The following is a 13,753-nucleotide window of genomic DNA, read 5'->3' on the forward strand; positions in this document are numbered from 1 at the left end:
AGGTCATACTCTGTCTTGCAGCCTCACTTCTACCAGCACAAGCTCAGAATGAAAGGAAACGTGGAGTCAGCCTTGGAGTCAATACTCCCAGGTTGATTCAGAGTGCCAGGTGTGATTGTGCAGCTTTCCCTCTTTAATGTCGGAGTGACTTTTTGCAACCCACTTAAGCAGGGACCTGTTCTGCATAGAAAAAGGTAAGCCCCACCCCCTCCCCACTGGGTCATTAGTGAACACAGTAGAGAGACAGGTTCTGGTACAGATAAGATGGTTAGGATGAAAGATGGTTAGGCTCTGACAGAGTGAGATGAATAAACTGGGATTTCTAGGTATTAACAAAGGCAAAGTCTGGATGGTAATCTGAGATAAGTGGGCTTAGGCAGCACAGTAGAAGCAGAAAGGCCCTGCAAGGGAATTTGGGCTGAGATATGACCCTGTGAAGAATCAGAAGCCCCTTTCCCAGGCCCCAGAGACCATAAACAAAGTGCTGAACCCACCTTGGACAGGAACCAACCTGCAGAATTCCCCTTGTTGTTGTGGCCCACATTGATCTTCATCAACTGCCCCAAATCCGGGGCATCCAGCATGAATTTATCTTCAGCTCCCCTTTCAAAGTTGTCCTTTTCGCTCTCCAACCTACGCTCCCCTGTATGCATAGATGCAAGGAAGTCACAAAAAGACCAGAAGAGAAGAGAAAGCCAACTTTGGGCCTTAATGGTCCACCCACTGAAAGACCTCTTGTAAAGTCAAGGGCTGCTCTCTACTGAGATCTAAAGACTCCTTATATCCTCCAGTCTCTGGCAAAGCCTGGTTTGCCTTTGTGTTGCTGGTGCCAAAGTCTTATAACTGGGCTTATAACTGGAGTCCTTGTCCCCATAAACTGATCTCTATCCCCATCCCTTTATCTGAGGCCTAGCTGCTTTTGCACACTATTTATCCTGAACTGTGACAACTGGTATAGGAGCTCTGGCTAGAATGCGACATCAGATCATGACATCAGAACATGACTTCTTTAGCAGTGCTAACTCCATTTCCCTTCTCCTTTTGGTCAGGTTGGCTAAAGATTCATCAACCTTATTTATCTTTCCAAGGAACCAACTTTTTTGTTTCATTGCTTCTTTGTCTAGTTTTTAGTGTCTGTGTCATGAGTTTTGCCCTAAATCTTATTTCTGTCTACTAATTTGGGGTTTGGCTAGTTCTTGGCTAATTTTCTAAGAGCTTTGGGTGCCTCCTCGGTTTTTTACTTGAGATCACTCTGGTGTTGTTTTCTAATGTAGAGGCTCATAACTATTAATTTTTCTATTAGCACTGCCTTTGTTGTGTCCCAAAGATCATCTGGTATGTTATAGTCTCATTTTCATTAGATTCTAGGAACTTTTGCCTTTCCCCACTAATTTCTTCATCATCATTCAACAATATGTGGTTCTGTTTCTATGTGTTTGCATATCTTTTGTCGTCTCTTTTGCTATAGAGTTCTAGTTTTGTTCCATTATGGTCTGATCGAACACAGGAAATTATTTATATTTTCTTAATTTGCTAATATTTGCTTTTATGTCATAAATATGCTCTATTCTGGAGAAAGTTCCATATGTTGCTGAGAAGAATGTATATTGTGCAGCTGTTGCATGAAATATTCTGTAAATGTCTGACAAGTCCATTTGGTCTAAAGTGTCATTTGATTCTTAGATTTCTTTGCTGATGTTTTGTCTAGATGACCTGCCTATTCGTGTGAATGGGTTATTGAAGTCTCCCATTCAACTGCAGTAGTTCATTTGTGCTTTTAAGTCCAGTTGTGTTTGTTTAATGAAATTGAGTGCACCAATATTTGGCACATAGATGTTAGTGAAGATTATTTCCTCTTGACAGATTGTCCCTTTTATTAGTGTAAAGTGACCTTCTGTGTCTCTTTGGCTGATTTTTATTTGAAATTAACTTTATGAGATATGAGTATAGCTATTCTTGCCTGATTTGGAGGTCCTTTTGCACAGTGCTATTAACATACACATTTTAAAGTTTTTATTAGTGTGTGTAGAATAGTATTTCATGGTGGTTTTATTCTCTTACTTATTTGAAGACACTGAGTGTGTGTTCTATTTATGTATACATATATATGTATAATGATATATATATGTATTGCTCTTCTGTAATTTTTGTTTGTATCCTTTATTTTCCTATTGTCTTTCTGTTGTCTATTTTTTTTTTCTTTTTGGCCAGTGCTGGGGTTTGGACTCAGGGCCTGAGCACTGTCCCTGGCTTCTTTTTTTGCTCAAGGCTAGCTCTCTGCCACTTGAGCCATAGCGCCACTTCTGGCTGTTTTCTGTATATGTGGTGCTTGGGGAATTGAACCCAGAGCTTCATGTATGGGAGGCAAGCACTCTTGCCACTAGGCCATATTCCCAGCCCTCTGTTGTCTATTTTTAATCAGCAGACTTTTTTGGGTCTTTATTAATATTTTTTGCTTTTTGTGTTATTGGTGAATTGCTTTAAAAACCTCATCCTTAAATTAAAAATCTTAAAAGACACTTCCTTTAAATCTCTTCTAAAGATTGTATAGAATTGATTCTTCACATTTAAGTTTTAGTCTATCTGGAAGCTATTTTTGTGCATAGTGAAAGGTAAGAATATAATTGTATGCTTTCTCAAATAGTTAGATGATCGTTCAAACACCAATAATTAGACACCTCATCTTCAAACTGATTTATAATGCCAACCCCTGTGTCTTTCTACAATATTTATTCTATTCCATCAGTCTGTTTTGTTTATTCTACCACCAATGTCACATTGATTTAGTTTGTAGAGATCTACAATGTCTTAATATCTGGAAGGGCAAATGCCCTCACGTTGTTAATATTACTCATTTTATTTTCATTTTTCAAAACCATATTGACAATATGGTTCTACATGCATTTTAATAGGAGTTTAAGCTGCAGGGCATTGCCTTTTGGAAATTTGATTAAAATTGCATTGCATTTATAGAAAAACCTAGGGAACTTTCGTTTACCTGGTTTCTCATTTACTTTTTGTGTGTATGTATCCATTCAGTCTTTCATTATCTATCTGGCTTTGAACTCTTGATCTTTCTACTTCAACCTCCTAGTGTTGAGATTACAGATGTGACCTACAAACCAGCTATAACCTGAAAATTTAATATATAAGCAACTTTGAGGGTTTTTTTTTCTGATCCTTGACCACAATTCTTTTTATTTGCATATTTTTCTATATCCTTCAATGAAAGTTTATATTTTTCCCAGGGAGTTCTTCGTTAGTTATTCTTAGGTACCATTTAATTGCTAATTTAAGTAATATATTTAAATTTAAATGTTTGAATTGATTTTTGTTATTGTTATTAATCTTTAGTCTGTTAATCTTGTATCTAGGACCTTTGTTAAATGTTCTCTATCATCATTCCTGGATTTGATAAATGAAAATGAAAGTTTGTTAGCTGACCATCATAATACACTCACAGATGATAAGTTTGAGGCTAGCCTGAGATGCATAGTGAGTTCAAGGGCAGAGACACTCCAAGAGAGGGAGACCCTATTGAGACGGAGAGGGAGGAAGGGAAGGAAAGAGAAAAATTGTTCCTTCATTTTTCAGCAATGATAGCTCATTTCTTTTTGCCATCCTTTTTTCTGTCCTTAGGACTTTCTGTACTGTGGTGAATAGAAATAATGATTAGCTATAATATTTCTCAGGTTGTTCTATTCTACTTTTCTTTAATTTATTACTGTGATGAATTAAATGGTTAGGTTGACTAATGTTAAATTATTCTTGAACTCCTGGAGTAAATCTTGTAAAGTAGAAATTACTTATTATTTACCTATAGATTTATTTATAAATTCAGCATGCTAATATTTTATTTAGAATTTTTTGGTCACTGTTCATAAATAAAACTAATCTTGCATTTCTTTCCCTAATCTGTGCCTAACTGATTTTGGAATAAAAACTCATAGAATGAAGCTGTGAACATAACCTCTTTCTCTACTCTGTGAAGCAATTTACATAAGAAGGAGATCCAAATTAACAACTTGGGTAGGATAATATTTTGTAAATGTTTGGTGGATTTTTGCCTGAACAATCGTGTGTGTGTGTGTGTGTGTGTGTGTGTGTGTGTGTAAATGTGCATGTTCACTTCTGGGGCTTACTGATCCCCAGGCCTCCTTGACCCTCTGCTCCCTTTCTAATTATTTTTGAGATAACATCTTATTTTTCACCTCATCTAGCTTGAATTTTTGACCCTCCTATTTGTGCATTCTTGTGTTGCTGGGATACCAGGCATGCACACTCTGTCTCGCCATTTGGTTGAGACAAGTTTCACAAGTATTTTTTGTCCAGGATGATCTGGAATGGAGATCCCCTGAGCTGTCTCCCCAGTAGCTAGGATGACAGGCTTGAGACACTGTGCCCAGATGGTCTAATGTCTTGTCATTATGGCTCTAGTTGCTTTAATGACTATAGGTTCTCTGGAAACTGCCTCGTGTCAGTCCTTGAGACAATCAATCCTTGCAAGATACTAATATACAAGACTAGACAATACCACATAACAAAAATCACAAGACTTGGATTGTGGATTCTTCTTATGCTATCAGAGAGTTTTGTAGTCTTCCAAGCATAAATACTACCATAGCAAAGGTTATTGGAAGTCAAGATTCTCCATATCATATTCATATTTGGACCCTGACCTCAGGAAAGAGGGTATTGCAGCTTAAAGATCCCATAGCACCAGAGTCAATGCCCAAACTGCAATCTTGTGCTGCCATTCCCTTCTGGTAGGACACAGAATGTAATAAGTACCAGAGGCTCACAGACCTGCTACTGCCACAGTTTCTGTTTATTTCTTCCAGTAAATTTTGTTTCATATGCCACTGCTGCTTCTGCTACGGTGACAATGACATTCCATCAGAATATTCATAGTACTATTTCTTCTTTGACTGATTGTTTAGACGTGTGCTTTTAAATTTCTAAGTGGGCAGAAAGGACAAAGTTTCTTCTAATTTTGTATGTTTATAATTAAAGAATACTTTCTCTATGTTATGGATTTATTTGAGTTTATTAAGACTTTGCTTTGTGGTTTTCTGTGTGGCCATTATGTGCTTGAAATGAATATATCTTGTGTATCAGTGAGAAGCAGTAATAGGCATACTGCTATTACCTAATGCTTATCAACTAGGTAGTTAAAACCTTCTCCATTCGCATGAAAATTGTGTCCATTGGACATTATCAATTATTGAGAGCACTATATGTAAAGCTCACACACGGTTATGCATTTGTTAAGTTGCCCCAAGAATTTTTTTAGCCATATTATGTTGTTAAAATACAAGTTTAGATTTCTTGTATTATTCTGTCATTATTACTTTTCTCATTGTTTAGCATGTCTATATTTCTAATAAAGTAAGTTTATCTTAAAGTTTAACTTGACAGATATGAATGTAGTAAAGCCTCCTTTTCTATGGTTATTTTTTCCTGGTTTAGTATGTTAGTGTGTGTATGTGTGTGTGTGTGTGTGTGTGTGTGTGTGTGTGCGCGTGTGCTTCTCTTCTCTTCATTTACTTGTACTGAGTTAATGGGTCTTCAACCCATTTATCCATTCTATTAGTTTATAAATCATGTATTCCTACTTTTTGTATTTAACTTCAAACTTTATTATTCATATTTGACTTCTTAAAGTTAATAGTTAAGTGTAGACTTCTTAAAGTCTACAATTATTCTTCTAGGAGTATGGAGATGGGCCTCAGTTCAAATCTTCATCATATTTTAACTCCTATCACCTATATTTCTTACCAGATACTGATTTTACTCTTGCCTTTGAATTCGTCATATTATTGTGTTTTGTATAATCAATGCTTGCTTAGATTTGTTACATATTTATTCCATTTTTTGCCCAGCTTCCCTTTTCTGAATGTAGTGGTTGTTTAAGCATAGATGTAGGAGTGGTAAACTCTATTTCACTTTGTTGGCTTGGAACATAGTTAATTTTGCCTTACTCTGGAATGATAACATATCTTGTATATAAATTATAGGTTGACATATGTTCTAATTGTTTATCTTTAGTAATCATAGCTTCATTTCCTCTATTCTTCTTGACTCTTTGCAAATGTACTATTTTTCAAATTGCCTTATTTTCTTCACATTTTCAGGTTATTAATATGTTGAAACAATTTAAATTATAGGCTTTCCCAGATGACTTCCTTTTTTGAGATTCCTAAGGGTGAAATTTTGTTCGCTGTGTTGATAAATGCTTAGCCATGAAGGATGTTTCCCTTGAGTGTCTTATAGTTTTGGAAAATAAATTCATCTCCAGAACTTCATCCATGCGAATCTCATGCAGTCTTAAAAGGGCTTCTACAAAGTACTAAAAACTAAAGGTATTTATTACTGCCATGAAGTCAAATGTTCTGTACATGGAGAAAGGGTGGGGGGGTTCCCAAATCACACTTAGAGTATAAAATCAGAACTCAAGTTCCTTTGAAATATATACCTGAGGTATTTATTTCTTTTTTTTTTAAGTTAAAGCTCTTGTGGAGATGGATTTACAGTGCTGATGATTATTTTTTACTGTTCTACTTTTTTATTGAAGATGTCCCTGTGAACCTTCAGGACTCTTGTCTTTATCTGCAGTTCTAAATTCAAATCTCTTGCCTCATACAGGGTCAAGGTCTCATTTTCTAACCTAAATGAGCATAAAACTCAATCCTCTAAGCTATTGAGCATGAAAGTTCCCTTCTTCTAAGAGCCATAACATCAATTCATAGTTAACACTTTGGATTTGAGTTCCCTCTTCATTTCTGGTACCTGGAGAGTTCTTTTTTTATTTCTTATAAACTCTGTGATACATTTTAAATGCTTTAATATACTGTATACAAAAATTCTCAGGCCTCTGTAGCTTTTATGACATAGACATTATTCTACTAAATTATCAGAAGCAGGAGAAAGGCACCTGTCTCAATTCTTCCTAGCACCTACTGTTCTATCTGTGATTTGGTCCTGCTTCATCTGTGAGGCCAAATTGAAGTCTAGCCCCTGGTTTCATTCTAGTCTAACCCAATTCTCTAGCTCAGACCATATACATTGCTATAACCCAAACCACAGCTTAGAAGGACATAGAGCTCATGGAGATAAAGAAATGAAGTGCAAATGTGTTCCCTAGAGATACAGTTTCAGTTTGTTCATGATCCAAGATACAGAACAATTTGAACTAACTATAAATGCAGATATACTTTATTCTGAAAACCTATTATACACACATTTTACAACACAAAATAGATACTTTATTGTCCAGGACAAGCTATGAAGAAAAAAAAAAATCACAAGAACAGAGATGCTCAACAGAGGAGACTAAATAGACTCATACTGGCTTCCTACAATACTATTTCTCATAGGAATACATCCCATCTGAGAAGCAGTAGAGGGTATGACTTGTGAAGAAAAGATCCAAATCCATACCTGTGTCTCCATACTCTCCAAAGATATTAATGACAACGTCAGCATCTGTCCCTGCACCAATCACATCACCAGTGTATACCTTGACTTCATACTTGTTACCTGAGGACAAGGATAGAGCACACCTTAGCTCACGAAGGGTTTAGAGATAGATAGAAGAACAGAGACCCCTAAGTCACTATCACACCATTAACCCATCTCCCCAGCAATGCATGAATTGTCATCACTACTATCAATAACAAAGCCAGAAGCAAGTCAACATTGGCTCCAAAAGGCCATTACTAAACAGAACATAGGGATTAATCAGAGAGAATGGGAACCTTCTGTTCTCATCTAGTAACACATTCCTTGGGAAAGATGAGCATATTCCTTCAGTCAGCCTTCACCCAAGAGGTTTCTCTGAACTAGCCCACCAGCATATCGCCCTTGAACTTTTGAAATGTCTCCAGCTGGCTTCCCTCCAGCTCCCTTGCTTTCTCCAGACCCTGTCCAGATTGTGCCATAGAATAGAAATCCATTAAGGAAACTGGAGTCTGTAGATGAAAATAAAATGTATATGTAATTTGGCACGTCTGTAATGAATGCAAAGACTAGAGGCATTGACTATGGCCATCAAATGCATATTCAGAGGGCACCTCCCTTTTTAAACACCTGTGTCCTTGTTCTATTCATTGAACAGTGATTAACTGTCATCAATCTTCAAGCACCTTAGTCTCAGTCTTGATATCAAGAACCATACAATGATCACAGGATGTAGACCGAGCAAGTCTGTTGTCATTGTCATTTACACACAAGGAAACCCAGTTCAGAGGAATAGGTGACTTTCCCAGCAACATAATGCAAAAGGGAATGCCAACCTGGGTTCCTTGTGTCTAGTGCCCTAGCCCAGGGATTAGCAATCTTTTTCTGTAAAGTGCCAGATAGAAAATATTTTCAGCTTTGTGGACTATTTGGACTGAGTTAAAATGACTCAGTCCTGTAGGTAGCATACTAAAACAGCTCTCCACGATCCTGTGTGACAAATACGTACATCTGGGTCCCAGAGAAACTTTATTTATGGACCCTGACATTGGAATCTTAGAACTTATATGTGTCACCAAGCATTTTTTGTGTCACCAAGCATTTTTCTTCTTTTGATTTTACTTTTAAAGGGAAAAAATAAAAACAAATCACGATGGAGTGGCATACACCTATAATCCCAGCAGTCAGGAAGCTGAGGCAAGAGACTCTGGAGGTCAAAGCCAGCCAGGGCCATATAGTGACTGCAGGGGAATTATAATACATTCCAACCATCGGCTAAGCACCAAAAGGCTCAGAAGACAGATGACGAGTCCCTTCTCTATTGGCATGGACATATCCTATGCCAGCTTTCTCTGCCCCATAGGGCTGTGTGGCTAGGTGACGCCTGAGGGTCCCCTGAGTAGAACAAATAAGGGGGTCTGGTCCGATGCTCACAAAGGTAAAGACTGATGATGATGACACCAATCCTGTCACCTCAGGCATTGTGCTTAAAAACTAAGCAGGGGTCAGAAATGGAAAGAGGTGAAGGAAAAGGTGGAGGAGAACTAGCAAATTCATTCCTCTTCTGAAGAAGAATGAGCAAGAATGGGAGAGACAGGGCCTGGCATAGCTTATGGGAGCTGTCCCCTGAGTCAGCTTTAAAGATGACCTGTGATTTGTCCATTTGATGTACTATTGTCTTTTAGAAAATCCCCCCTGGAACTGATTTCTTGCTGCATGCCCACCATTAGCCTATACAGAACCTTTGTGCAAATGAGCTAGAAGAATCCCTTCCCTGAGACACTTTACTGCCATCTGTTGGACAATCGTAATAAATACACATATCTAAAACTTCCCTGGTGGGTAAAGCATCTATCTCCTTACATAGTTTTCCCTTGCGCAGTGCCCACCCTTTACCCCTGAACCCTAGCTTCTATGCAGTAGTGGACTTCCATTAATGGTCAGCGGGGCAGGGTGGGGGTGGGGGCAGAGGCCTTACTAATTTCAGCATTGTTCTAAACAATTCACAAGAGATACAGGGCAGGGATTACGCTAATACATAATCCTTTCCAAAGCCAGACAGAATTGAGCTAGAGACCTGTGCTGTGGAGTTAGTGGGAATCTAGAGACAGTTGTCCTGCCTCAGGGCCTCAGCAGAGAGCTGCTTGTGTCCTTCTGCCCCGCCCAGTGAACACCCATACACCCCATCTCGCCCCAGGCCCATGGCAAAGGCACACGCAAACAAGTCTGCTCCCTTCCAACAGGAAATCTGTCCCTGGAGGCCCACGGAAGCTTCTGCGTGGGCTCCCAGAAAAGGCAGGCGCTGGCAGGCCCTAGCTGCCTGTGCCTGGCGCGCCAGCCACCCCAGCAGCCTCCCCTGCGCTCTGTCTGGAAGTCGTCACGCGGCATTAAAAGCACACATCCCAAAGAGGGCCCTAGACAGCGGGAGAGACACAGGGATGAGGGGGGCCGGGCCCCCCAAATCCCGGTGCCTGACTGCACAGCTGAGCCTGCCGGAGCTGTTTGTCCTGTTCCCTAGGACAGGAGCGAAGCATCTGCCCATGGTTCTGCCTCCTTGGGAAGGGGCTGTCCCCCGACACCCCGCGCAGTTTGAGCCTCCAAGATGTGCATTTCGGTCCAGCTTCTTCAGGAAACAGAATCCTGAATGAAGGAAGCCAGCGCGTTCCTTTCCTTTCCCTTCACCCAGCCCCAGCTCCTGGTCCTTTTGGCAGGTGAGGGTTGGAGGGGAGGTTGGGAAGAGGCTGATGGGGCTCGATTCTCCACCACCCACCAGTGAATCCGCGTGGCTCACACCCCGACACCCCTCACTTCCGCTCACTCACGCTCCCCGAGAGCCAAGGCGCTGGAAGGGAGGTAGCACAGGTGGTGTGGAGGCGGAGATGAAAATGGAGACCAGAGTGACAATGGGGCTGCCCGGGGAGGGGTGGGGATGGGGGAGGAATGTTCTCTCCCAGCCAGGGAAAGCTGGGGCTACTCCAGCCTGCACAGGTGAGGAACTGGGTGAGAGCAGGCCGTGCCATGCTGGGTGATGGATGCCGAGCTCTAACCCTTCCTACCCTATGAAGACTCCTTATTCTCTGCTCCTGTCCCAAGGCCCCTGTTCACACACCCTTCACCCTTGTAACTGCCCCTCCGGGTTGCCCCCAGCTCTGCCACCTCCACTAAGTCTAACCCACCCCTTCCATTATCTTGCCTGGTCTTTCCCAAGCTGCCCACGGCCTCTGGGATGCACGCCCACCTCCCGAGCCCACCCACTGGATTCTGGGGGAAAGACTGCAAGCTGTCTCTCCACAATGGCCTTTCTTCATGTCTCTCCTCTCCATCTTCCTTGCTTCTGGCAAGTAGGACTAGAATCATCTGTTTTCCCTAGTACATCCTTGACTCACTGCCCTGGAAGACACACTCAAGTATTAAAAATCACAAGCACTTCTAATACTTATTGATGATCTCAGAGGGGAGAGGGGTCAATCTACATCTGTCCTCAAGTCTCCCCTGCTATAATGTTAGGGCTTTATTGCTACTGCTGTCACCATTTGACTCATGGGGCAATGGAGTCAAGAGGTTAAGGGAATTGGACAAGGAAGTGGAGCTGCAGCTCAAGGAGTAGAGAGTCAGCTTTGAGGGAAAATTAATTAGTTTTTTAAAAATGAACTTATGTTTAAAAGGAAAGAAACTTGGCTCAAGTTTACAGAAAGAGTGAAAGCAAATTTGGACACAAGTGGTATTAACATAACGGGTGTCCCCCGACTTGCCAGGGTCCCTCAGAAATGTCCACCTTCCAAGCCCACAGTGTTCTACAGAGTGCCCTTTTGGCACTTAACATGTGCCCAGAATTTGACCTCCGCTGAACCTGGACAACAGTGACATTAAAATATCACTTATTCATAGCTGTTCATGGGCAAAACATCAAGGAAAAAAAAAACCTCTTTGCTCCTTTCATTACCAACATACAAATGTAGAGCCAGCACATTTTCCAAGAAACTGTTCACTGTAAGCCGATGCCCTTTCTCCAGTTTTGAAACATAGTATGGAGTAGATCTTAGCTAGTCCTGTCCAGATGTCAACTAGTCCAGTTGAGCTCATCCTGCTCAGCCTGTCATCCACTCATTACCAAGCCCAGCAGAGCGATTTCCACACACCCCTTCATCACTTGTCTTTCTTGGTCCCTCACCTGACACTGTAGAACTCTCCTATCTCCCTGAGAACCACCTGCATTCTGGCTACATTTTTCCCCCCAGATCCCACTGCACTGTCAAGAGGTGATCTTTCCTTTGAGCACTAGAGGAGCTTGAAGTCCCCCCAGTCTTTCTGGAAGACAAGTAAATACTGTCACGTCTACATTGTGCACAATTCTTGAACCAGCGATGCAATCCCCAGGCATAAAAGTTGCAGTAGATCCTTGCTGTCTGTGGGTCTGTGGCTCTTAGGAGACCACAGAGGGAAACCTGTGATTTCTCAGGAGGCAGAGAGTACAGAACTCTCCTGTGGGTGTTTGATTCATATTCCCACAATGACATCCAACTTCCACTAAGGATTGCTCAACAAATCTCAAATTTTTCACATCATCATTTAAATCAAGCACCATAACTATTTTTGGGTGCCCTTTGATTTCTGGGGGGCATATATTTTTTCTCAAATTAAGGACAGGGAAACCCTTGGCAGATTACACAATGATTCAAGTACAGCTAACAATAACATGGTAGTATGGGCTCCTCTGAACCAACTGTGCTTTGTAATGGATGCTAAATTTCACATTTGTGTTTTTGAAATTTCTTTTAGTTTTTAACTTTTTTTTAACCATGCGTGGTCAAAGCCATGTGTAATGAATCTGTGAATAAGACAACTTACTGAAGTTTCTAGTAGGAAAACAATTATGTTCAGATCCTATTTATTAGGATGTTTATCATAGCATTATTAACAATAACAAAAAATAGGAATAACCTAAGATTATCCAACATGGGAGGGTTGTTTGGAAGAATTATAATATTCTTTCATTCATGGACTGCCAGTCTGCCATTTAAAATAATGGTTAAGGCTGGGAAAAATGGCCCATGCTTGTAAACCTAGCTACTTGAGTGGTAAGAATCAAAAAGTTCATAAGACCTCCGTCTCAGTCAATTGAACTGGGTGTAGTAATGTGTACCTGTGGGAAGCATAAATAGGAGGCTTGTGGCCCAGGCAAGCCTAGGTGCAAATTTAAGATCCTGTCCAATAAAGACCTACAACAAAAAAGACTGTGTATGTGGCTCACGTGATAGAGTACCTGTCCAGCAAAAACAAAGCTCTGAATTCAAACCCCATCAAAACATAAATTATTTTTTCATAAAACACAATAATGACTAGAAGATCAGTTCGACACTGCAATGTTAGGTGACCACACATTTATCAAATAGAGTATAAAACAATACTATTAAGCTGGGCACTCGTGACTCATACTTATAATCCTAATTAGGAGACTGAAATCTGAAGAAGCCAATCCAGGCAGGAAAGTCCATGGGACTCTTTTAACCACCAAACTAACCAATGGAGCATCAAAATACTAGAAGTGAAACAATGGCTCAAGTGGTAGAGTGTTCGACTTCAACCAAAAAGCATCTGAGCCCTGAGCTTTTGTCCCAGTACCAGCATACACCCAGCCAAAATACTACTTTAATCAATATAGAGCAGTTAATAATGCATGCATGAGTGAAAGAAGAGAGAGAGGAAGAAGGAAATTCCCCAACATGTTAACGTGGATAGCTTCAAAGTAGTCTTAAGTCTTACACTGTTTGAAATTCAAGTCTCAAACTAAGTCTCTCCCCTCCAGACTCCAAGCCCCTAGAAAGAAGGGACTACACATTTTCACCCCAAGCATAAGCCCTGATGCATAGAATATAGAAAATCATTCATTCCTTCATTCACTGAATCACTGAGAAAATGTATTTGAGAATGGCAAAGATAGAGGAGCACAAGCTGGTATTGTGAGCCCAGCTCTGCTCCCGGAGGCACGCTGTGTGAGGAAGAGCAGGTAACTTAGCTTCCCTGGGCGTTTACATTCTCTATAAAATGGATGAGGAGTAGAGAAAGTCCCTTTCAGTTCTAAAATTCTCTGATATGCCTCACTGAGGCCTCCTTCCGAGCTGTTCCGGTTCTCCCTTCCCACTCTTTCCGGAGATGATTTTCTGCAGTGCGAGGTGGGAGCAGATGGGGTGGGCGGGAAGCTGCTGTGAGTTCAGAGGAGGAGAATGCTGCAGGCAGGGCCGGTCCAGCTCTAGCTGCCTCTGCATCCATGGACTTGAGGCCACCTCCTTAGGGT

At 40.8% G+C, this 13,753-nt stretch overlaps 1 protein-coding gene across 3 annotated transcripts in view; it reads right to left on the reverse strand.

The window, feature by feature from the left end:
- The window catches only part of Loxhd1 (lipoxygenase homology PLAT domains 1), a 134,286-nt gene that overhangs the window by 101,377 nt on the left and 19,156 nt on the right, over positions 1–13,753 (reverse strand). For all 3 annotated transcript variants that reach the window (XM_048363360.1, XM_048363359.1, XM_048363358.1), the window contains exons 5-6: positions 7,441–7,539; positions 495–643 (exon numbers count right to left, since the gene is read on the reverse strand). In XM_048363360.1, coding sequence (XP_048219317.1) covers positions 495–643; positions 7,441–7,539 — 248 coding nt within the window. The remainder of the gene's footprint in view (positions 1–494; positions 644–7,440; positions 7,540–13,753) is intronic.

The sequence above is a fragment of the Perognathus longimembris genome, chromosome 15 (assembly GCF_023159225.1).
Source record: "Perognathus longimembris pacificus isolate PPM17 chromosome 15, ASM2315922v1, whole genome shotgun sequence".
Classification (NCBI taxonomy): domain Eukaryota; kingdom Metazoa; phylum Chordata; class Mammalia; order Rodentia; family Heteromyidae; genus Perognathus; species Perognathus longimembris.